We start from the raw sequence: 25187 nt of genomic DNA on the forward strand, positions 1-25187 counted from the left end.
CTTAATCTTTCCCAGCATCAGGGTCTTTTCCAATGAGTCAGCTCTTCTCATCAGGTGGCCAAAGTATTGGAGTTTCAGTTTCAACATCAGTCCTTCCAGTGAATATTCAGGACTGATTTCCTTTAGGATGGACTTGTTGGATCTCCTTGCAGTCCAAGAGTCTGCAAGGACTCTCAAGAGTCTTCTCCAACACTGCAATTCAAAAGCATCAATTCTTTGGTTCTCAGCTTTCTTTATAGTCCAACTCTTACATCCATACATGACTAATGGAAAAACCATAGCCTTGACTAGATGGACCTTTGTTGGCAAAGTAATGTCTCTGCTTTTTAATCTGCTGTCTAGGTTGGTCATAACTTTTCTTCCAAGGAGTAAGCATCTTTTGACTTCATGGCTGCGTTCTGCTAAATCTGCTAGTTGATCATCCATTCAAAAATGTTTGCTAACTCTTATCTACAAATCACTGTGGCAGAGGCTCTGAAAAACACAATGATAAACCAGAGAACTTTAAGGTCTTTAAAGACCTGTTAATCTTAAAAAACATATTTGGTTAAAGCATGAATACAGGATATTGTTCATTTTTAGGGAAGATCAATCTGATTCATGTTCCAAACAAGAAGGCCCCAATCAAAAACAAATTTCTGATGAGCTCCGTTATTAAACATGTAAAATATCAGATTGCCCTTTTTTCTGTACACTGCGGTTAATCCATATTGAGTCACAGCATTTCCAACAGTTCTGGATCCTCGGTGGGACGTTGGAGGCCGTATGTGCCCCTTTCTCCCAGGACCCTGAGCTTGGCTCTTCCTCTGTAATGAAAGTGAAAGTGAAGTCGCTCAGTCGTGTCCCACTCTTTGTGACCCCGTGGACTGTAGGCTACCATGATCCTCTGTCCATGGGATTTTCCAGGCCAGAGTGCTGGAGTGGTTTGTCATTTCCTTCTCCGGAGGATCTTCCCAACCCAGGGATCGAACCCAGGTCTCCCACATTGTAGGCAGACGCTTTACCGTCTGAGCCTCCAGGGAAGTCCTCTGTAATAGGAGTCAGTAATACCTGTCCCCAAAGCCCTCCTGGGGATTTGGTGAGTTTTAAATAAGAGAATGCACATAAAACCACTTTGTAAATCATAATCCTACTGTTCAAGAGTTACTTACTGTTCACAGAAGGAGTCATTAACATATTTTTATTCATTTGCATCTGCTCCTTATACTGCCTTTTCCAAGGTAGGAAAACAGACCTATAGGTCCAGATTTCCAGCAAGAAGGTCCAGAACCAAAGAGGATTTGAAGGGAATTTGGGGTACCCAGGATTCCATTAAGTAGTAGATTGAGAGTTTATTGTAGTATTTACTAAATCAGCACTACTCAAACTTTAGAACATGCATGAATCACCTGGGAGTCATGTTTCACATACAGATTCTGAATCAGTAGTACTGGGATAAGGTCTGACCAGACTCCCAGGTAAAATCAATGCTGCTGGTCCAAGGACCGCACTTGGAGGAACAATGTTCTCGGGGGTACAAGGTTCATAATCAACAGAGGAGAGAAGGTGCAACCCTGGGCCCCGGGAGGTAGATTTCCAGGAAGTCTGCGTTGGGAGCTGTGGCTGCAACTCTGTGTCCCCACTTCCTTTCCATCCCCTCCTGGAAGAGGCTGTTATCTTCCTGAGCTGTGCATTTGCTCTGAATGTTGGAGCGACAAAATGTGCATCGTGAGTACTTGGGAAAAGGAGGAGGACGGAAGATTATCCCATCATGTATAGTAACTGTTCTTGTAGGTGACACGCTCTGTTTTTCCCTGGTGAGAAGGTGATCTAGAGAGCACAGTGAACCAGTTCCTGCCTCCAGCATCTGATGGGGCAGCACAGCAGAATCCAGTGTAGACCAGAACTTTTTTTTGGGGGGGGGTGTACCAGTGGAGGTAGCTGAAGAGTATTGACTTAGGTGTTTCAAAGAAGGAAAGAACTGAGGGGTAAGCAATCAGAGGGTGCTCCCACCACCCTCCCCCCTTTTTTTTTGCCACCTTGCTAGCACTGGCAAAGCACTTGCTAGCACTTTGCCAGCAGCCTCAAAACTTCCCCTGCAGGGTCTGTGTTGTCCTGCATCTAAGTACCTCAGTTCTCCTCACCCCAACATTATCCCTTCTTCTATTACATCAAAATTCGCTCTTTCCCCCCCCCAGCGTAGCTGAATTCTGTCAGTTGCTGGGAAAGCAATCTAATCCAACTAATTCATATTCAGGTATTTTGTTGTTGTTTTAGTCACTAAATCATGTCTGACTCTTTTGCAACCCCATGGACTGTAGCCTACCAGGCTCCTCTGTCCATGGGATTCTCCAGGCAAGAATACTGGAGTGGATTGCCATTTCCTTCTCCAGGGGATCTTCCCAGCCCAGGGATCGAACCTGTGTCTTCTACATTGCAGACAGATTCTTTACCACTGAGACACTTGGGACACCCCTGTATTAAGGCATACATGACTGTTAATCCAACTAACTGTGAATTACTTGAGTTTTAATGAGCTATGATACACATGGATTTCTCCCCACTTCTCCCCCTGCAGGTCGACAGAGCCAAAGCCCTAAGGAGACCTGAGGCCTTGTAGAGGTCTCTTTTGCTATAGATGGTGATACCTCGGGAGTCTTAAGTATGAGGACAAAATCTAGGTATACCTGGGACAGATGTGTTTGTTCAGGAGGAAAGCTTTCTCTTCCTCCCCTGCAGGCCACCAGTAAAAGCAGGAGGCTGTGATATAAAGGGAAGTTTGCTGTAGTGGTGTGACTTTCACACTGAATCCTATGGTGCATTCTTAGGGGCTGTCACACACGTGTGTGTGTGTGTGTGTGTGTGTGTGTGTGTAGTGACCAAGAAGTGCTTTGTGCTGCTCCCCTTTGATCTGTTTTGTATTTTAAACTTCTGTGTGAGATTTATTTGAAAAAAAGTGAACTTAAATCTGAGAAGGCTTATAAGTGATTGCTTCAGGTAAGCAGAGCTGAAATGGGGCAGGGGGCTACGGATTCCACTCTAGTGCTTTCTGTGCAATTTCATCTATTTATCCATGTTCGTATGTAGTCCTTTGATTCAGATATTTAAAAATGAATACTGAGAGGAAAACGAGCTTTGCTACTAGAAAAAGTTTGGAACTCCTTGCCAAGTAGAAAGACAGAATAGGTGCTGGGAGACCTGGGGTCTCTGGCTGCTATGCTGTAAGCTTCTCTGTGACCCTGGGCAAGCTCTGAGTATTTCCTCAGCTGTGAAAAGTGTCCTTCCTCTCCCCTGTTTGACCGTGAGATTCTGTGAGTAACAGCTGCTGGCAGTTGTGGGGGCAGGACTGTTCCTCCCAGACCCTGCTGTGCCCTGGAAAGGCCTGGGTCTGACACCCAGCCTGTGGGTTGACTTGACCCCCAGCCTCAGCCTGGCAGATGATTTATGGACTGGAGAGGAAGGGAAATTTTGACCAAATTGCTCTGTGCTTTACTTACCTCAGGGATCCATGGGGAGAGTTCTTATAGAACAAAGAGTGATTGGGCAGGTTTCCAGCTAAGTGGATGGGAAACGCTCCTGAGCTGAATTTAGTGTGTGTACGGATGTGAGAGTTGGATCATAAAGAAGGGTGAGTGCCAAAGTATTGATGCTTTTGACCTGTGGTGTTGGAGAAGACTCTTGAGAGTCCCTTGGACTGCAAGGAGATCAACCCAGTCAATCCCAAAGGAAATCAACCCTGACTATTCATTGGAAGGACTGATGCTGAAGCTGAAGCACCCATACTTTGGCCACCTGATGCGAAGAACTGATTCATCTGAAAAGATCCTGATGTTAGGAAAGATTGAGGACAGGAGAAGAAGGGGATGACAAAGGCTACGATGGTTGGATGCCATCACTGACTCAATGGACATGAGTGTTAGCAAACTCTGGGAGATGGTGAAGGACAGGGAAGCCTGGCTTGCTGCAAGCAGTTCATGAGTTAGCAAAGAGTCAGATACAACTTAGCAACCGAACAACAACAAAAGTGCTTACTGTGTACTGTTTGAGAGCTTGGGTTTCCTGGGAGTAAAGAGAAGTTCCACAGGACAGCTGTGCCTTTAAAGAGTCCGAGAGAGAAGACACACCGAATGTTTAGTTTAGAAAAAGGTTTGCGGGAAAGTACCTTCTGCAAATACTTGCTGGTTCTTACATGAATGAGGAACTGCATCTCGTTCATCTCTGTGTTCCCAGTGCCTGCACGCAAGACTCCAGTAGTCAGCTCATACTTACTGAGCGCTTCTAGATGCCAAAAGCACAGCAGTGAGCAAGACAGAACCATCCCTGTGTTTCAGGCATTTTCAACCCTGGGGGCAAGTGTGGGGTGGTGGGAATTCAAGGAAGTAGACAGAATAACCCAGCGCAGTAAGTGATGGACGTCTGTGATGTCCGATGAGTCGTGCACACAGAGACACCTGTTGTTATGGTCAGGGCAACCTCAGCTGCTCCCGGCTGGGCTTCCTGGCGCTTTCCCTGGGTCCATTCTGGGGGTGGGCCCACCTAGAAGAGACCTAGGGGCCTAGGCAAAGAGCTCTGCCCATGTGGAGACCCTTCTCTGTGCGTACATGAGCCTCATCATCCAGACCCAGCCTCTGGCAGGAGACTCTGAAGCATGTCTGTCCTAGAGTGAACAGCGGGCTGGCAGGAGGGCTGAGGGACACCGTCCATCTCCTGGCTGTCTTGGGGCATGCTGTGTTGAGACACTCTGCCCTAAGGGGGCGCTGGGACCTGCCCGCTCTCAAGATTAAGGAGGAATGTGCCTGTCTCACCAGTCCAGGCCCCATGTGGGAACCCTGGATGCTCTATGGTCTGCGTCTCTGAGCAAGGAGCTGATTTCTGGGATACCGTGGAGCAGGAAGGGGCAGCCTGTGGCCAGGGTGAAAACATCTGCTCTGAACCTTGGTACCTGTTGTCTGATTTATTCCTCCTTTACCTTTCAGAAACTGTTTACCAAGCGCCAAGGATATGCCAGGTTTATGCTGTTTTCAGATTTCTCTAATTACAATTTCTCAACCATCCTGCAAGTGAGTGTATTATTTTCATTTGACAGGTCAGAAAACTGAAGCCTGGCGAGCTAAAAACTAAATTCATTTTTGTCAGTGTTGACCATGTGCCAGATACTGTTCTGGGCATTTGCAGGTAGCAGTGCATTTAATCTGTATCACAGCCTCTGAGGTGGTTGTCATCCCGGTGCGCTGATGTGGGAGCAGAGGCACAGAAAAGCTAAGAAACTCTCCCAAGTTTCCAGAGCCTGCTAGAAACAGAGCTGGCTTAGGATTATCCTGGCGTCCTTCCCAGATCTGAGCGCCCCAGCTCTCAGAGCCCTCCAGCGTGGGTGACGACAAGGATACCCTGCAGCAGCTGGTGAGGCAGGCCTGACTGGTGGGCTTCTAGAGGGAAGCGGCCAGGTTAGATGCCTGGATCTGTTCTAGGTTGCTGTTTGGGTAGAAAAACAGATCATGTTGGAGGTGACACATACCTTCCTGATGACGTCTTGACACTTATGCTTGAAATAAGGTGCCAAATCCTGTAATGACTTAGAGGAACTGGGAAAGATTGGCAGCCTCCAGGGCACCTGGTAGCTGCTAACTGGGGTTGGTGATGACAGTGGTCGGAGGAGGGTGGCCTAAGCTGTGACTTGGAGCCACTTGCCCAACAGAGGCTTGAGCTTCTGCAGGGAAGACGGGCCTGGGTGGAGGAGAGTTTGGACAGAAATTTGCTTCTAAGAGGACTTGGACCTGTTCTCTCTACCTGGTCCCGCTCTCCAGGGTTGTGGGCATAGGGAGGATAGTGAGTGAACTGAGAGTCGCTGTTATGTCTAACTCTTTGTGACCCCATGGACTATACAGTCCATGGAATTCTCCAGGCCAGAATACTGAAGCCTTTCCCTTCTCCAGGGGATCTTCACAATTCAAGGATCGAACCCAGGTCTCCTGCATTTCAGGCAGATTCTTTACCAGTTGGGCCACAAGGGAAGCCCAAGAATACTGGAGTGGGTAGCCTATCCCTTTTCCAGCTGATCTTCCCGACCCAAGAATCGAACTGGGGTTTCCTGAATTGCAGGCAGATTCTTTACCAACTGAGTTATGATGTGGATCTCAAGTCAAATCCATTTGCGGGCAGGGATGAGGAAATAAGCCCCCTGTGAGCATGGGTCCCAAAGGGCATGGGAGTTGGCATCATTTTCTTCCTATAGGAAATGCCTTCTGCTCTGAAGTTGATCAAATTGGCCATTGGGATGGACTGTGTAAATGGCTGTATGGGTAGTCCTGCCTGGGACAAGCCCCTTTAACAGTCTGGGGCCCCCTTTAGCCAACTGTGAAATAGGCAAGTTCTGCTTCTGCAGGAGTGCTCGACAGCTCCCTGTCTTTCTCCATGCCACAGTGATGGCAACACAGGACCACTTATAATTAGTTCCTCCTGCCCATGTATGGTAAGAACTTGAGGCAACCTACAGCACAAGGCACACAGAATTTGAAAATAAAGATGGAGATCAAAAGACACACGACCTCCAGAAGATTATGATTTATCAATTCTGTGGCAAAGCTTGGATATCTCATTTCTACCAAGTTCTCCCTGATTCTGTTCCACCCTCAAGTGTGAGAACCACTGGTGCACAGGAAAGAGGAAGGAAACACACCCAAGATCTGGGTCATTATCGTTGACCATTATCACTGACCACCAAGGCAACAAAAGGGAAATAAGATAGATTATGTCATTTTCATTATCTGAAATGAGGAAGGCTATAGGTTTTTCAGGGTAGACAGACATGTTCATGGTACTAATTTCTGAAAGAAAGCCACTGCCTGCTGCATCCTGTTCCAAGGGACACTAAACAACATAATGGATAATTGGGGGACAGGGGAGATGCTTTGCATCCCTTAAGGAGGTTTGTTGTGCTGGTCACCCCGGGAGCTGCAGTCTATTCTTGGGGATACCAGGCTCACTCTGCAGCAGGACCTGCTCACATTCTGATGCCGTCCTTTCCTGAAATCAGCCAGTAGAAGGGTCATCACCAGGAGGAAGAGTGGGGTGACTCTGAGTAAAGGGCCATGTGTGGGGGATGAGGGATTGCCTCTGTGGTGAGTTTGAAGGTATTGCCTGAATTGAATGCCTGTGTGACCGAAGGGGCACAGGGCACTCCCCTTTAGTGTACCCTTAAGTCACGGCTTAGTAGCAGCCAGAGGAGACGTAAGGAAAAAAACTGGTTAACAGTGTCTGATGCTACAAAAGGCCTAAAGTTCCTTTTGGACAGTACAATCAGGGCAGATGTTTGCAACATACACGACAAAGGGTTCAGGTCACAAATATGTAAAGAGCTTTTATAAACAATAAGAAAAAGGCAAACACCCCAGTGGAAAAATAAGCAAGGAGGCATGTATCATGCAGTTCAGATTACCACCAAGTACAGGAAAAAGATGTTCATTCTTACTAGTAATCAACAACAAGTTAATAATAAATTTAATTCAAGTTAAGATAATCAGATATCATCCTTCAAATAGGAAAATGGTAAAGCTGAAAAACACAGTGAACAAGTTCAAGGGGTTATTTAGGACTGTTAGGAGTATTATTGAGACAATCTTCCTGGGAGATAATTTGTCAAGTATCATAAACCTTAAAAATGTAAATAACTTTTGACCAGGGGTTCTACCTGGAGCTTACCTTCAGAAAAGATAATCAGGGATGTACACAAAGATTTATATATAGTAGTATCTATAACAGTCTTAATTATAATAAAAATTAGAAGTAACATAAATGTCCAGGGACTTCCCTGGTGGTCCAGTGGTTAAGACATTGGAAGTGGCCTTCCAATGCAGGGGGCATGGGTTTTCTCCCTGATTAGGGAACTAAGATCCCACATGCCATGTGGTGTGCCAAGAAAAGGATACTATAAATATCCAAAATTAAGAATTTGCTTTAAAAATTATGATTTATTCGTAAGGTGGCATATTATTTAAAATCAGGAGTGAAACACTTTTCAGTAATGTGAGTAACATTCATGATCTATTGTTAAGCAGAAAAATTTTAAAAAGCAGTTTCCAAAATAGTACATACGGCATCATCCCAGTCCCATTAAAACAATGAACAAACAAAAAAGACTATAGTATGTGCTGAAAAAAATCTAAGAGAGTAGACACCAAAATGATAACAATGGTTATCTCTTTGTGCTTTTTAAAAATAATGAGCATGCTCCTTTTGTAATAAACAACTATTTCTTTTCCTCGTGAGCCTGCTGGTGAGGTGCTCTGTCTGCACAGAGGGCTGGCTGTGTGTGACAAATCCTTCACTCACTGCCTATTGCCTCAGTTTAGCTCTTCTTTTCTGCAAGTAGGCAGAATACCTACTTCATGCTCAGTGTTCAGTAGACCCCATCAGATAAGTAGGATAGTTCTTATTCCCCAGGCTCCAATGGGCTGGTTGCTGATTAAGGTGAATGCTTTGGTCATTTGTCATGAAAGTATCTCTGCCATGTGATTGATGTATTCAGCATTTTGCTGGATATGAAGATGGTACCGGGGCATCTTGCTGAGTGCCTGAGATATGTTCTTTTCAAAAATAAACTCAAAATGGAGTAAAGATCTAAATGTAAGACCAGAAACTATAAAACTCCTAGAGGAGAACATAGGCAAAACACTCTCCGACATAAATCACAGCAAGATCTTCTATGACCCACCTCCCAGAATATTGGAAATAAAAGCAAAAATAAACAAATGGGACCTAATGAAAATTAAAAGCTTTTGCACAACAAAGGAAACTGTAAGTAAGGTGAAAAGACAGCCCTCAGATTGGGAGAAAATAATAACAAATGAGGAAACAGACAAAGGATTAATCTCAAAAATATACAAGCAACTCCTGAAGCTCAACTCCAGAAAAATAAACGACCCAATCAAAAAATGGGCCAAAGAACTAAACAGACATTTCTCCAAAGAAGACATACAGATGGCTAACAAACACATGAAAAGATGCTCAACATCACTCATCATCAGAGAAATGCAAATCAAAACCACAATGAGGTACCATTACACGCCAGTCAGGATGGCTGCTATCCAAAAGTCTACAAGCAATAAATGCTGGAGAGGGTGTGGAGAAAAGGGAACCCTCTTACACTGTTGGTGGGAATGCAAACTAGTACAGCCACTATGGAAAACAGTGTGGAGATTTCTTAAAAAACTGGAAATAGAACTGCCATATGACCCAGCAATACCACTTCTAGGCATACACACTGAGGAATCCAGATCTGAAAGAGACACGTGCACCCCAATGTTCATTGCAGCACTGTTTATAATAGCCAGGACATGGAAGCAACCCAGATGCCCATCAGCAGATGAATGGATAAGGAAGCTGTGGTACATATACACCATGGAATATTACTCAGCCGTTAAAAAGAATTCATTTGAATCAGTTCTAATGAGATGGATGAAACTGGAGCCCATTATACAGAGTGAAGTAAGCCAGAAAGATAAAGAACATTACAGTATACTAACACATATATACGGAATTTAGATAGATGGTGGCGATAACCCTATATGCAAAACAGAAAAAGAGACACAGAAGTACAGAACAGACTTTTGAACTCTGGGGGAGAACGTGAGGGTGGGATGTTTTGAAAGAACAGCATGTATATTATCTATGGTGAAACGGACCACCAGCCCAGGTGGGATACATGAGTCAGGTGCTCAGGCCTGGTGCACTGGGAGGACCCTGAGGAGTCGGGTGGGGAGGGAGGTGGGAGGGGGGATCGGGATGGGGAATACGTGTAACTATATGGCTGATTCATGTCAATGTATGACAAAACCCACTGAAATGTTGTAAAGTGATTGGCCTCCAACTAATAAAATAATATTTAAAGAAAAAAAAAATAAATAAATAAAAAAAAATAAAAAAAAACAAAACATTTCGACTGTGCTGGGCCTTCGTTGCAATGCACAGGCTCTTCATTGCTGCATGTGGGCTTTCTCTAGCTGCAGTGAGCAGGGTCTACTTTCTAGTTGCGGTGGCTTCTCTTGTTTTGGAACACAGGCTCTAAGACACATGGCTTCAGTAGGTGCAGGATCCCCGGGGGATGTGGACCATGGGGATGTGCAGAGTTCACAGCAGAGGGGTTGTGAACAGAACTCTTGGCACTAGAGGTGTCTGGCAAGTTGGGAGGGATCCAGTATAGAAGATATGAGGGACGACCCTGTCCCAACATGGTAATAACAGAACCTCGACCTGCCTGGATCTTTCCGTCTTCCTGTTTTAGTCCCTTTCTTGCTCTGCTAAAGATCACATCCCTTATGGTCCAGCCACCTGGGCTTTGCTCAGGCTGTGAAGGCCACTGGCTGGTGTTTCTTGGATCAAGTGAGCTGATCTGTCCTGCTGAAGTTCTTTTCAGTAATCAAAGGTACATCCGATTGTCAGGAACTCGGGTGGTGAGAGGGGAACCCTACCCAAGTGAACGTGTTGTTCACTGCTGGCCACTTGTCCTTTTCCACCACCCCCACAAAGAGGAGAGGAAAGGGCAAGCTCAGCTTCCTGATGGACTTCCTCGAGAAAGTGGCCACTTGACGGGGAGGAAGTGAAGAAGTAACGTGTTGACTCAGGGCATTCCCAGAATAAAGCATTTGTGTTTCACTCCAGCTGTGGCCAGCTGATTCCTTTTTGCCTGTCTGAATTCAGCTTTCTCTGCCTGTTGGGCTGCACCTTATAGGCCTGCAAGCCCTGTACTTGCCCAGCCTCAAGACCAAAGAAAGAGCCTGGAGTCAGCAACAGAGACATCCGTGGCTTAATGGATGGGGTGGGATGAATCTTACATGGCTGAAACGAGGTCCTGGAGCAACATCTCCACATGTACAACAGATAGCGGGCAGGACAGGGCAGCGGTCTTCACTCCTGGTGGGAGCTGGAGGGTTACCAGTTATAGACGGAATTGATGTCAGTTTGGCTCATCAGTTACCAGGGAAACCAGCAGTGGCACATGCCCCTCACTCTTCCTTTCATCAGCTCTCATGGTGGAGATATTCTGATTTAAAGATTAGAACAATCACAAGCTAAGACTGGGGGCAACTATGTAGGCATTCACTGACTAGGCTCTAAGAGTAAGAGAGAAATTCAGTCAGGAGAGTCGGGTGTAGGTGAGGCAGGGACTGGGAGCAGGGGATGTACGGGGAGCAAGAGAAGAGCCATCTTGAGTGGCTCCTCAATATGCTGTCAACCTGGTTCACATCCCACCTGCTCCTTAAGACTTCCCCTCACTCCCCTTGGCCAGTACTTCCTCCCTCTGCTGAACTGCTGTGGGACTTACTGTTGCCCATGCCCTTGACCCTGTGGCAACTATTTCTAGACATCCATGCCATATTTCTTTTTCCATGAGCATTTGTCTGATCTCTCCAGTTGACTATGAGTCCTTCAAGTTGTGCGGGTATATCTGGTCTTTAGCATTTGGGACACTGATCCATACATGAGGGATGGAGGAGTAGATTAGTAAATAGATGGATTGGTGAATGGACAGTTAGGTAGATGGGTGGATGGGTAGTTAGGTGACTAGACAGGCAAGTGGGTGGATGGTGGGTGATGGGTGGTACCCTCTATGGCTAACACTTCAAGCCGTAGTAGCCTATGTCATGTCTGTCTCTAGAATATAGACTCCAGACTAAGGGAAATACCAGAGGACACTGAGCTATATTTTCAGTGGAAAAAAAGAAAAAAAACCAAAGTCCTCCAAAAAGCCAAGTCCAAGTTAAACTAAGCTTAATTAATTTCAGGCCTTGGGACTGTGGGCTCCTGTTCATTTGACACAGCATTAAAACGTGCTTAGACTTAAAAATAGATTCCAAAATGCAGTCATAGCTCAGCCTGACTTGGCTCTGCTCAACAATTCCTTCCTTTTTGTGCTTTAGGAATTTTTTCTGTGTGCCCCCCAGCCCCCAAATAAAGAGCCAGAGGAAGGAAGTTAGTCTGAGGGACAGGGAGCTGAATGAGCTAAGCTGTGCAGGCAGCTGCCACTGGCCAGCACAGGCAGACACCTGTGACTTGATGGATAGGGGCCATTTGTAGGTCAGGGTTTAGCTCCCTGGAAACTTCTGGTTCCTGATACTTAATCCAAAGTGTGTTCCTTATTGTTGATCCTGAGTTTGGTTTGGTCAGAGTAACTTTTTTTTTTTTTTTTTTTAATATTTATTTATGTGCTTATTTTGGCTGCACCAGGTCCTAGTTGTGGCATGCAGTATCATTAGTGAACTCTTAGTTGCAGCATGTGGGCTCTAATTCCCTGACCAGGGATCAAACCTGGGTCCCCTGCATTGGGAGCTTGGGGTTCTAACCACTGGACCATAGAAAAGTCCCAGAGTAATCCTTAAAAGAATACATAATAATTTTGAGAATTATCTCTTTAGTGTTTTCTATTTCTCCTTTTTTTCCCTGACTTTTTCCTTACAGTTTGGAATTGCTTTGGGATCATCAAAGAGCATGCTTCCCTGCTACTGAGTAGACTTCTCAAATTATGTTCCCTGGAACCCTTGGGGTTCCAGAAAGCCCCTTTGGGCGTCATGTGGCTGGACTCTGAGCAGGCAGCCTGTGAGTTGTTGTTGTTTAGTCGCTAAGTTGTGTCTCTTTGCAACCTCTTGCACTGCAGCACTCTAGGCTTTCCTGTCCTTCACTGTCTCCCAGAGTTTGTTCAGATTCATGTCTATTGAGTCGGTGATGCTATCTAACCATCTCATCCTCTGCCACCCTCTTCTCCTTTGGCCTTCAATCTTTCCCAGCATAAGGGCCTTTTCCAGTGAGTTGGTTCTTTGCATTAGGTAGCCAAAGCATTGGAGCTTCAGCTTTAGCATCAGTCCTTCTAAAGAGGATTCATAATTGATTTCCTTTAGGATTGACTGGTTTGATCTTCTTGCAGTCCAAGGGACTCTCAAGAGTCTTCTCCACCACCACAATTCAAAGGCATCAGTTCTTCGATGCTCAGCCTTCTTTATGGTCCATCTCTCAGCATCTCTCCCCAAAAGAAGCCCTGCTTTTTATATGTTTTACATAGTGAGCTTCTTTGCACAATTTGTTGGAGAGAGGGTTCCACACCTCAAATAAATTTTAAAACCATCATCATGAGACTAGAAAGTTATGGGCAACATGGTCAGGGAAGGGAAACAGGCTCAGAGACAGTGTTTGGCTCACATGCTGGGAACAAAGGCCGTTTCAGCAGTTCTGGGCACTCTTGTGTTTGCAGGTCTTGTGCTGATGTTTCTGTCTGCTGCAGCTCCACGTGCCACGTGGCTGGGCTGCTGATCGCACGGGTCTCTCGCTCCTTGCTTGCACACCTAGTTCCTGACATGCTGTCCTCCTGGCTTTTGGTAAACTTTTGCTCCTTCTTCTCATCTCTTTGGCCTGGAATCTTGACTTGCCTTGTGTTCCCTCTTCTGGCAACCTTATATTTCTTCACCCTTTTTTTTGGATTCCTGAATATCTGATCCCTTGTTTACCCTGACCTCAGATGACTATATCCTGAAGTGTTTCTGCCTTCCTGGATCCTGGCACCACCCAGGGATCCTGCCTTTCAGCTGCCCCAGTTTTCCCCCACACTGTCTTACTAAGCTGGGATCTGAGGGTGGGGTTCACGGGTGCTAAATCAGGCTCAAGGCTGGGACTGGAAAATGGAGACCATGATCCAGATGTGTCAATCCACTGGGTGGAAGGAATAATTCACATTCACAGAGAGAGAGAGTTTCCTTAGGGCTTTCACATATTTGTCTCATTTCTTTCTCATTATAACATGGTGAGATTGGGATATTCTTTTGGGGGGTGTATAAATATAAATTTGCTAAATGAGAGAGGAGATTAACTTCTTGCTATAGAATTTCAATTAACTGATGTAAATCTTTCACCCTTAAAAATAACACAACTCCACACTACTGTATATAAAATAGACAACCAACAAGCACCCACTCTATATAGCACGGGGAACCCTACTCAGCGGTCTGCAATGACCTAAATGGGAAAAGAATCTTAAAAAGAGTGGTGATGGTTTAGTCTCAAAGTCATGTCTGACTCTTGTGACCCCATGACTGTAGCCTTCCTGGTCCCTCTGTCCATGGGATTCTCCAGGCAAGCATACTGGAGTTGGTTGCCATTTCCTTCTCTAGGGGATCTTCCTGACTCAGGAATCAAACCCAGGTCTCCTGCATTGCAGGCAGATTCGAAAAGAGTGGATACAGGCATGTATATAACTGATTCACTCTGCTGTATAGCAAAAACTAATGCAACATCGTAAATCAACTATAGTTCAATAATATATACATATATGTGTGTATGTATATTATAAAAGAAAGAATACTACAACTCCCTCTTCTTAAGTGTGGGCAGCACACAGTGACTTCATTCCAAAGAGTTGAGTGTCAGAGAGCAGGGATAACTTTACAGTGGAAAAAACCTGCAAATAAGACCTCAGCCAGGTGATCAAGGTTAACATCAACAGTAATAAGTTATATTGATAGTGTGTACCTTAATATGACATGAGAATTGTCCTTTACCTCTGTGGTCTTCCTTTCAAAATCCCTTAAGATTTTAAGATCCCCAAATCCTAATTATGAGGAAACTCAATCAAACTGAGAAACTTCCTACAAAATGCCTTACTCAAAATTTGAAGGCATCAAAAACAAGGAAAGTCAAAGAAGCTGTCACAGCCAAGAGAAGCCTAAGGGGACAATGATGACTAAAGGTAATAGCCTCAGTGGGATCCAGTTTGTTTTCCTTTCTGTGAATTCCTAGGCACCAAGCCACCTTTTCATATCTTTTGGGGGCCTGCAGAATTCACTCCTCTGGAGTTCTGTTTTCTCAATTAAAATTTGTGTATAATCCAAAATCTTAATGCAAAAGCTCACTTTGCATTTGATAATATTTATTTCAACTATTACTTATCTTGGTGTCACAGAGGGCTGTCAGACCTCCATGGTCCCAGTGGGGGAAGGTTTCTCACTCAGGTCAAGGCATCGGATAACTCCAATCACAGACTGTCCACCTGCTGCTAGTTTCCTCTCTTCAGGAAGGCCAAGGATGCCCTTGGCCAAGACCCCATCCTGGGGCTACATCTGCCCCAGAATCCACAGATGGCCCCCATGCACATGTTCAGGGCTTGGTAGGGACACTGCAACCTGGGCAGAGACAGCAGATGAAAGGTGAGATTGGAATATTCTTGTGTCGTGTTACACACAAGGAAACTGAGGGTCAGAGTCACATGATTTACTAAAAGTAATAGAGCTAGAAATAGAACCTCAGTCTACTGACTGTAAATCCTGGAGTTACGTCTAGGAGAGCAGAAACAGACTTTTTGCCAAGATTATGGGAGGAATATCTTTGTTCATGGGCGTGGCTGAGTGGACATGGATGTGTTGAAAAGGATGGTGTGTTTGTGTGCGGTGTGTGTGTGTGTGTGTGTGTATAGAGTGGGGGGGGGGGGCAGGGTAAGAGGCCAGGTCAGTCAAGTTTGGCCAGGCAGAGGAGTGGGGAGGGGGCTCGTGACACCATCCCCAGACAGGCTCTTACCCTGGGATCAGGGGGTGGGTCCTATGGGATTGGGCCAATCTGGTTCCCGTGAACTGTAGATTTGAGCTCCTCCTGCTCACGCCTTTGACGCACGCTGGCTGAAAGTTCCATTCCCCCTCTTCCCGGGCAGCACCTGGGTGGCCTTGACTGGAAACTTCTAAGCACTGTCCTGCCCTGTGGTACTACACACCTGCAGGGTAATTCCAGAGTTGATGTGGCTCATTGTTCTCCAGTGTGGGAAGAGGAACTGCAGTGATTGCTTGGGGGGAAGCAGGAGGAGGAACCTGGGCCCCACAACCCTCTGACCTGGAGCACTTCCCACTTGATGCCTCTCACCTCCCATGACATCTCTCCCTGGTCTCTATTCTGTGCAGCTCTGCCTCATCTCCACCTTGATCAACTGGGGACTTTGGGGCGAGTTATTAGATTCGTGGACATTTTGGACTCTCTGAGAGAGAAAATGAGTTAGACCCACTCTATCAATAAACCTTAAAAATGCCTTTGGTAGTCATCTCTGGGGAGTTGTAAGAACAAGTCTAGTTGGCCATAGCCAACCTTGTGGGAGTGGGTGGACCGTGGGAGTGATCTGTCTTAATTCTGGCTCTGAGAGGCGCATTGTCTTTTGAGAATTCAAAACCAATGATAAAAATTGAATAAAACTTATTCTACTTTTTTAAAAATGATTTTCTTTTCAAAAGTAATTGATTTATTTTTGTCTTCGTTGCTGCACGAGGGCTTTATTTAGTTGTGGCAAGCAGGGGCTACTCTCTGGCTGTGGTGAATGGGCTTCTTACTTCAGTGGCTTCTCTTCTTGCAGAGCATGGCTCTAGAGTCGGGCTTCAGTAGTTACAGCTCATGTAATGCAAGGGCTTAGTTGCTCTGTGGCATGTGGGATCTTCCTGGACCAGGGATCAAACTGGTGTCCTCTGCATTGGCAGGTGGATTCTGAACCACTGGACCACCAGGGAAGTCCCCAGTCTACTTTTAAAAAAAAAAAAATCTGTTTATTTACTTGACTGTATTGAGTCTTAGTTGAGGTATGTGGTGTCTTTGTTGAGTCATGCGGGATCTTTCATTGCAGCACATAGGTTCTCAAGAGGGCTCCATGGGGCTCCACGAGAGCTCAATGGCATGTGGGATCTTAATTCCCTGAGCAGGGATCAAACCTAAGTCCCCTTCATTGCAAGGCAGATTCTTAACCACTGGACCACCCAGGAAGTGTCCCCAAATCAGTCTACTATTTATTATCACCATGCATTGGCAATTGTTAGTAATATCAATGATAAAATTCTCCTCTCTTCTGGGGTGGGACCCGTCCTTTCTGCTTGGTGCATCACTGCTGGCTAGTTACCTGGATAGTCTCACTGAAGCTGGAGTTGGTTGACATGACTTTATGTCCTAGTCCCTCTATCAGGATCTGCTACCTGGTCCAACTTGCAAGTTACTTAACCTTCCTAAGCCTCTGTTTTCTGATCTGTAAAATGCAGCTAAGAATGATGTTAGCAAACATTTAAGAGAGGATAAAAGTGAAATTAGCATGAAGAGAGAAAAGCTGGATGTAAATGTTGTGATGTCCACATTGCTATACAAAATCTATCCCAGGTGTGAGATTTGGCTCACACCCAGATTACTTTTGGGCGGTAAAGAATTCAGGAGCAGTTGAGCCAGGCTGTTCCCTGAAACTTAGGAGCTGTTTTTGAAAAATATTTTTTATTTATTTTATTTTGGCTCTACTGAGTCTTTCTCGAGGTGCATGGGCTTCTCTAGTTCTGGCACAGGCTTAGCTGCCCCATGGCATGTAGGATCTTAGTTCCCCAACCAGGGATCAGACCTACGTCCCTCAGTTTTTTGAAAAATAATTTAATTTATTTGTTTATATTTATTTTTGGCTGTTCTGGGTCTTTGTTGCTGTGTGGGCTACTCTCTAGTTGTAATGTACAGGCTTCATGTTGTGGTGGCTTCTTTTGTTGCGGAGCACTGGCTCTTCGGCGAACAGGCTTCAGTAGTTGCAGTACAGGAGCTCAGTGGTTGCAGTTTTTGAGCTCTAGCGCATAGGCTCAATAATTGTGGCTCACAGGCTTAGTTGCTCTGCGGCATGTAGGATCTTCCTGGATCAGGGATCAAACCCGTGTCTACTACATTGGCAGGTGGATTCTTTACACTGAGCCACCAGCGAAGCCCCTGGAAGGCAGATTCTTAACCATTGCACCACCAGGAAAGTCCCAAACCATTTTTGAGTTTTGAGTAGCAGTTCTAGGTTTACTCCTCATCATCTGATTCCTGGACAGACAACAGGAGACCCTAATGGGGTGCCCCCCACTCTCCCAGGCCCTGCCAAGTCCTGTCTGTGATACTAATCTTCACACAGCCTCATTTGTCCTCCAGGGACACTGAATAAGTGAGGAGCTGGGTCCTCTGTCTGAGAAGAGGAGCATGTTCCTGATATAATTGCAGGAGAACTGCTGGCAGGAGCAGGGAAACTAGTTTCTATGTCTTGTGGATTTACTGTCCTTCACGAAACCGTCCTACGTGACTTTTGCAAGTCAGCCTCAAGCACAGTGTTCCACCCACCCCTGCCTCCTGCCTTTCTACTAGTTCGATGGTTTAGTCCTTTCTGGGGAGTTATCTCATGATCTTCCCTGTGAGGTGGACAGGCTGTGTGCCACCAGGGTTGAGAACCACTGCTCTAAGGATGAATAGAGTTGGTGAATTGTTTAAAATGAAGATAAACCCCAAATTGACTGTGCACTGGGATCGTCAGAGAGTAGGGTGGGGTGGGGACGTGTGTTAAAATTGCACTGATGCCCTGGCCGCACATTGAAGTCCATGTAAATCAGCGACTTACTTCTGCCTTCACATGAGCAACAAACTAATAGCAGTAATACTAATCACCATTTATTAGATTTGCCTGCAGGCCAACGTGATGTATTTTTCTTTTTTTAAATTTAAAAAAATATTTATTTATTTACTTGGCTGTGCTAGGTCTTAGTGGCAGCATGTGGGATCATTTAGTTGTGGCCTGTGGATTCTAGTTCCCTGACCAAGGATCGAACCTGATCCTCCTGCATTGGGAGCGTGGAGTCTAAGCCACTGGACCATCAGGGAAGTTCCCCCTGATGTGACATATTTCCAGTCCTCACAGTTTCTTGGCAGAGAATCACAGTTCCCATTTTACAGATGAGGAAACTGATGCACAGAGAAGGTGGCCACCGGCCCCAGGTGACAGTGTATGTCTCCTGAGACCAGGCCTGCCTGACCTGGAAGCCTGCTCCTCCTGTCCAGGGCTGGCCTCGTGGAGCACATACTCCACACGTTCCAGCACCTGCCCGAGGAGAGAGGAGACCAGCGAGTGGCCGTGGCTCCCTTTGAGGCCCCCCAGGGCAGGCTGAGTGGAGGACCCTTGTCTCGCAAAGAGAGGCAAGATGAGTGGCATTGGCTGGTATTTGGCTCTATGTTAGTCATCTGCTCTCAAAATACCTCCTTTTGGAGGGAGGAGGATGCCTGCTCATGTTAGGCATGACCCCCAGTCACCTCTCGTTGCCTCAGCTGCTCTCACAGAGAGAACACTCAAAAGCAAACACTCATTTGCTTTTTGAGAGTTAGAGGAATTTTTCAGGCATGTGATACAGAAAAATGCCTCCGTTTCCCCCTAAGGAGAAGGGAAAGCTTTTTTGTCAAGGTGATCTGAAATATTTAGCTCTGCTTTATGAAAAATCCTCTGCCTCCACCTCTGTGCTCCATAAGCTTAAACAAATAGTTTAAAGTCCTTACACTTTGGCTTTCCCATCCCTCAGGGCTGCTGATGCCAGACTCCTTGAGGTGTCAGGGACGAGAGGAGCGTGGCCGTCCTGACTTGGAGATGCACAGCTGCCTGGGACTGGAGGCTTTGTTCAGTGTTTGCTGGCACCCGCTAAGAGGCCTGATGTCCCAAGGCCCAGAGTTGCTCTCAGGGACCAGAGATCTTGCTGCACGTGTTCCCTCTGACTTTGGGAGGCCTGATTTCACCCCACCTGCATCAGGCCCTCGTGTGTAGAGGGTCCAGAATCGGTATAAGAGGCATAAATAGCTGAAATTTTAGAGTTAGCAGACAGTGTGATATATACATGGCTCCACGAAGCCTTCATATCCCAGCCACCGGGGCCCTCTCCCTCCCCAGAGTTCCATCTATACCTGATGTCTGAATCTTTGGTCCCTGCCCCCTCCTGTGCAGGCAGAGCCTGGCACAGAGTACATGCTCAGGTAGCCCTGGGTAAAGGGGGATGAGGGGATGGAGGGATTTGTGAACAGGTGTGTGGTGACATCTCTACGATGGTTGCCACAGAATGCTCTTTAAGTGTTGGCATCTCTTATTCCTCACTTGCTCTACTTGAGGGTCTGTTTTTTTGATCACTTGGGTTTATTTTGAAGGCTGTCTCACTGAGGTTTATTCTAGTAATGGAGTGATTCAGATGTGCTACTAGTTTCTGAGGCTGAGGCAAACACAGTAAGTCCCCTACATACGAACCTTCAGGTTGCAAACTTTCAAAGATGCAAACGTGCGTCCCATCAGTGTCAGGTGTGAGTGAAACTGCAGTTTGCCCTCCATCTCCTATTGCTGAGGATCCTTCAGCTCCACCATCTCCCACCTCCTCTCTCTCCTCCAGTCAGGAACTCTTCTTGCTTGTTCCCTCGATGCCAGCCCCTGTATACCAGCTGTTGTACTGCACTGCTGTACTTTTCTAGGTACTATACTGTAAGACTAAAAATGTTTTCTTTATTTGTTATGTTTTTTATGTATTATTTGTGTGAAAGGTATTATAAACCTATTACAGTACAGTACTATATAGCTGACTGTGTTAGTCACATACCTAGGCTACCTTTGTTGGACTTACAGACAAAATGGGTTTACGAACACACTTTTGAAATGGAACTCGTTCTTATTAGGGGACTTACTGTATGCAGAGCACTTCTTTGTATGTAACTTTTACCCCAGCGCCCCTAAGAGAGTACATCCAAAGTAGTGGTATGGTTTTTGTCTCAAGCAGTAGGTATTGTGGGTGTCAGGAAAACCTGGGACACTGGTGGAAGGGGAGTGGGTGGATCCCCAGGAGGGTGGCCATTGGGTAGTCTCCAAAGACTGAGAGTGGCCCCCAGTGATTGCCTTAACATCACCCCCAGTGATGGTGAAGGCCGCTGCCCTTCCCTCTGTGTGTGTATGTGTAGGGCGCTGCCTTTAGAGCATTCAGGCTGGCCTGGGGCTACCTGCCACTTTGGCAGGTTTCTGCATACAGGTTTCTCAGGAGGCAGGTAAGGTGGTCTAGTATTCCCATCTCTTTAAGAATTTTCCAGTTTGTTGTGACCCACATAGTCAAAGGCTTAGGTGTAGTCAATGAAGCAGAAGTAGATGTTTTTCTGGAATTCTCTTGGTTTTTTATGATCTAGCTGATATTGACACTTTATCTCTGGTTCCTCTACCTTTTCTAAACCCAGCTTGTACATCTGGAAGTTCTTGGTTCACGTACTGCTAAAGCCTAGCTTGAAGGATTTTGAGCATTACCTTGCTAGCATGTGAAATGAGCACAATTGTACGGTAGTTTGAACATTCTTTGGCCTTTCCTTTCTTTGAGATCAGAATTAAAACTGACTTTCTCCAGTCCTGTGGTCACTGCTGAGTTTTCCAAGTTTGTACCATTTCATGGATGCTGTCTAGGTCCCTGGAGTGAAGGATTCAGGCTCAGCCCTGAAGGGTACTAAACATAGTCTTGACTCCTTCAACTGTCTTAGCAGTTTGTGAACACTGGGCAGGGTCCTCAGCTCTTTGGCCTGGCTTTGCCATTAACTCTGTGATGACCTTGGGTGAGTCACTTGATGTCTCCTGTGCCTCAGTTTCCTAATATTTTACAATTCTCTGGTGCTATCTGGACTCCCCTGGTGATTCAGCTGGTAAAGAATCCACCTGCAATGCAGGAGACCCTGGTTCGATTCCTGGGTTGCAAAGATCCACTGGAGAAAGGATAGGCTACCCACTCCAGTGTTCTTGGGCATGCTTGGTGGCTCAGTTGGTAAAGAATCCGCCTGCAAACAGGCAACCTGGATTTGATCCCTGGGTAGGTAAGATCCCCTGGAGAAGAGAATGGCTACCCATTCCAGTTTCTGGCCTGGAAAATTCCATGGACTATCTGTCTTCTAATCATGAGAAACACCCACCGAGGTTACTAACAATGTTAGGCTGCCTCCACCCCATCCCCACTTCCACCGGGATCCCCCCAGCCGCGCTGGCATAGCCTCTGGCCTTGTCTTTAAGTGCTTTAGCCTGGTGTTTGCTCTGTCTTCTTATTGTCCAAGCCACTACCTGGCTTGTGTCAGGTAGTTGAAGTTTGATTTGTTGGGAGGGGTTGGAAACCAAGGTGAAAACATGAGACTAGAGAGGTGGTTTGTCTCCTTACAATTCTAAATAGATGAGTTTGTCCTTGCTTCCAGATAAGGGAGGCCCAAACAGATGATTGTTAGTAATTTGACCGTGCTGACCATTTTTACTATTCATTCATTCATTCATTCCCTACCTTGCGGCTTGTAGGATCTTAGTTCCTTGACCAGGGATCAAATCTATACCCCCTGTAGTGGAAGTTCAGAGTCTTAACCACTGGACCACCAGGGAAGTCCTGCTTTTCCTTTCAAATCTTTCCATTAAGTAGTATAAACCTCTGGACCTTGTGGTTTCATCTGGTGAATATAAGACAGAGGTTCTAGCTGAAGTTGTGTCATCTGGATCAAACCAGTAGCTTTTCAGGGCCTCAGTGTTCCCGTCTGTACACTGGGAATAACAACACTGCCACTCCTTCCTAGTACAAAGTAAAGGATTCATAGGAACAGAAGGGGAGCCCAGAACTTGCTCTGTCTCCGTCTCCGGATGATGGCCAGGTGGGGATCCTGGCAGATGACGTGACTTGTCCTGCCCTGGAAGAAGGAGTTGCTGTGGCCGGGGGTGGAGGCCAGGTCACTTCTCCCAGGACTGCAATGACGTCCTCATTGTGTGTGTCTGTGTCCCCGCAGCGGCCAGTTCGCCATGGTGAAGAAGTGCCGGGAGAAGAGCACGGGGCTGGAGTACGCGGCCAAGTTCATCAAGAAGCGGCAGAGCCGGGCCAGCCGGCGGGGCGTGTGCCGGGAGGAGATCCAGCGGGAGGTGAGCATCCTGCGGCAGCTGCTGCACCCCAACGTCATCACGCTGCACGACGTCTTCGAGAACCGCACCGACGTGGTGCTCATCCTCGAGCTGTGAGTGGGAGCCTGGGACCCTGCGGGCAGCAGGCGTGGGGAGGGGGCCTCCAGCCACAGGCCCCGGAGGGAGCAGCAACCAGCCGGCCAGACGCTCGACCCGGAGGAGATGAAGTCAGTAGGAGACGGTTACCCTCAGTTACCCGCTCCTCCTCCGGAACCCAGGCTGCGGAGACTGAGGGCCAGGGTCTAGGTCTGGCTTTCATTGGGCCCTGGGGATCAGAGGGAAGAAGTGGCCAGCGCTGGGGTCCTTTCCTGGCTGGTGAGCACGTTAGACGGTGGACGGGGGTAGCAGGAGGGCCATTAAAGAGAGTCTGTTTTCCAGAGAAGAGAAGAACAAGCACCCTCCCAGCTCTGTGAAGCCCTTCCCCAGTCCTTTCCCGGAAAACCCCGGGGCCTTTGTACTGTGTCTGATGCCTTTGTTATGACTGTGCATGCGTGCTTAGTCGCTCAGTTGTGTCAGACTCTTTGCAACCCCATGAACTGTAGCCCGCCAGGCTCCTCTATCCATGGGATTCTCCAGGCAAGAATACTGGTTATTGTAGTAACAATTATTTAGAGAGCTCTGCTGTAAACCGAAGCCCTTTGTGCTAGTTATCTTGTTCAATTTTCAAAGAAGCTGTGTTGAGGGAAATGTTCTACTTACCCGGAGAGGACTTTGTATTCACTTTGCCGAGAATGTCTCTTATCTCATTTAATCCTCATAACAATCCTATCACACGGAGACTCTTATTATCTCCATGTTACAGACAAGAACACTGAAGTCCAGGTCACTTATTAGATCCTACAGCCAGGAAGTAGCGGCACCAGGGCTGGGGCCACACTGCTTGTGTGTGTGAGGTGGGATGGCCTTGGGCTGGGCCTGCTGGGGAAACCTCATTCCAAGTCTGGAAGAACTTGGATGGGTGATATACCAAGACTCCAGGGTTTGGTCGGGCACCTGATGTCCTTCCTGGAGACAATTCCATGGACTGGGGATGTGGGGCTCTGGCGGACCATAGAGTTTGAGCCGGAGTGTGGCACAAGTGGGGATGGCTGTGTCCAGTCAAGCAGCAAGACCCCGTGTTGGGACTGTTCTGAGCCTCATAGGCGTGAGACATCTGCCAGTGAGCAGAGGAGTAGTTGCATTTGTCTTAGCAGCCCCTGACTTTGTGACCTGGGGCAAGTCACCTCACCCCTCTGAGCTTCAGCTCTCATCTGTAAAGCTGGCACCCATCCTTAACCCGCCTGCAGGTTGGGTGGGCCACCTGACTTTGGAGACCATTCTAATTTGAGAACATACTCTGGTGTTGCCAGGCTATAGATTTATGTAGCAGATGGGCATTTGCATACTCTTGCTTTGGATTCTTAAATTATCCAACTCAACATTCCAGTGCATAGAATCACCCATGTTTTGCCCTCCTCTAACTTCCAAAGTCCTCCATGTTTCTCCCAGGGACCTCTCAGCCAGTTGGACTAGTCATTGTGTTGTAGCCACGTGTTCCGGGAAACAAACTCACTCAGAAGGACAGTGCAGATAGTGGAGTGCAGTTTATTACACCGGCAGGCCCAAGGCAGAGTCTCCTCTTAGTCAAGGACCCCAACCAGTTTTTGTGAAACCTTATATACCCTAAGTGTACTTGCTCAAACCTACCTCCCCAACTTCCTTGAAACTAGTCTTGACAAGGTAAAAGAGAGATACAATCAAAGTTAACCCATGATTCATGTGTCACAAGACTAGATAAACAGTAGACATTTGTCAATAGGACTGTGGTCATATCCCGATAAACATAATGGAATTTACGACTTTGTTTTGTTACAGAGATAATTAGCATATTCTTTTAGGCAACGGACCGTCCAAGTCCAAGTCCTGAGGCTCTTTTATCCAGGGATCTGGTTCCCCATTGGTATGCCACTTCTATAGACACCGGGCACAAAGTTCAGAGTCCACTGGGAGAGTGACCATGTGTGTAGCCTAATGTTCGCAGCCTGGCCTAAGATGGAGTCCAGCTCTGCCTGTTTCCTCCTTCAATTGTACACACCTGCCTGGCTCAGACAAGCCTGGGGGGTTCCTACAAGTGCAGCCAGCGCTGTGGATGGCCCGAGGTGTGACGTGTCCTGAGGCTAAGGGTCAGCAGATGGCATGCTGGTTCCCAGCAGAGAGTGACAAGCCAACCTTTGATGGGAAAGCCAGGCCATTTCTTTAAGTCTATTGCCCAAAAAACCTTATAGCAACTAAAAAAGAAATTATATTCAGAAGCCAACCACCCAAACACAGCCATTTATGTTTCCCTGTGGTTCCTCTCAGTCTTTATCTATTTGTGTGCAATCTTTGTCCTTGTTCAGTTTCCTGCTCTCCTCCCCTCCCCCACTAAGTTCACATAATGTCATGAAAAGCTTTTTTCCTTTTCACTGACCATATC

General features: G+C 46.6%; 1 protein-coding gene across 3 annotated transcripts in view; it reads left to right on the top strand.

Annotated features, from left to right (window-relative positions):
* Positions 1-25187, top strand: part of LOC136171900 (death-associated protein kinase 2) — a 137291-nt gene that overhangs the window by 56378 nt on the left and 55726 nt on the right. For all 3 annotated transcript variants that reach the window (XR_010663933.1, XM_065940957.1, XM_065940956.1), the window contains exon 3: positions 22564-22785. Coding sequence is in view for 2 of the 3 variants with exons in the window: in XM_065940957.1 (XP_065797029.1) it covers positions 22564-22785 (222 nt within the window). In the remaining variant the exon portion in view is untranslated. The remainder of the gene's footprint in view (positions 1-22563; positions 22786-25187) is intronic.

This window comes from Muntiacus reevesi, chromosome 7 (assembly GCF_963930625.1).
Source record: "Muntiacus reevesi chromosome 7, mMunRee1.1, whole genome shotgun sequence".
NCBI classification, from domain to species: domain Eukaryota; kingdom Metazoa; phylum Chordata; class Mammalia; order Artiodactyla; family Cervidae; genus Muntiacus; species Muntiacus reevesi.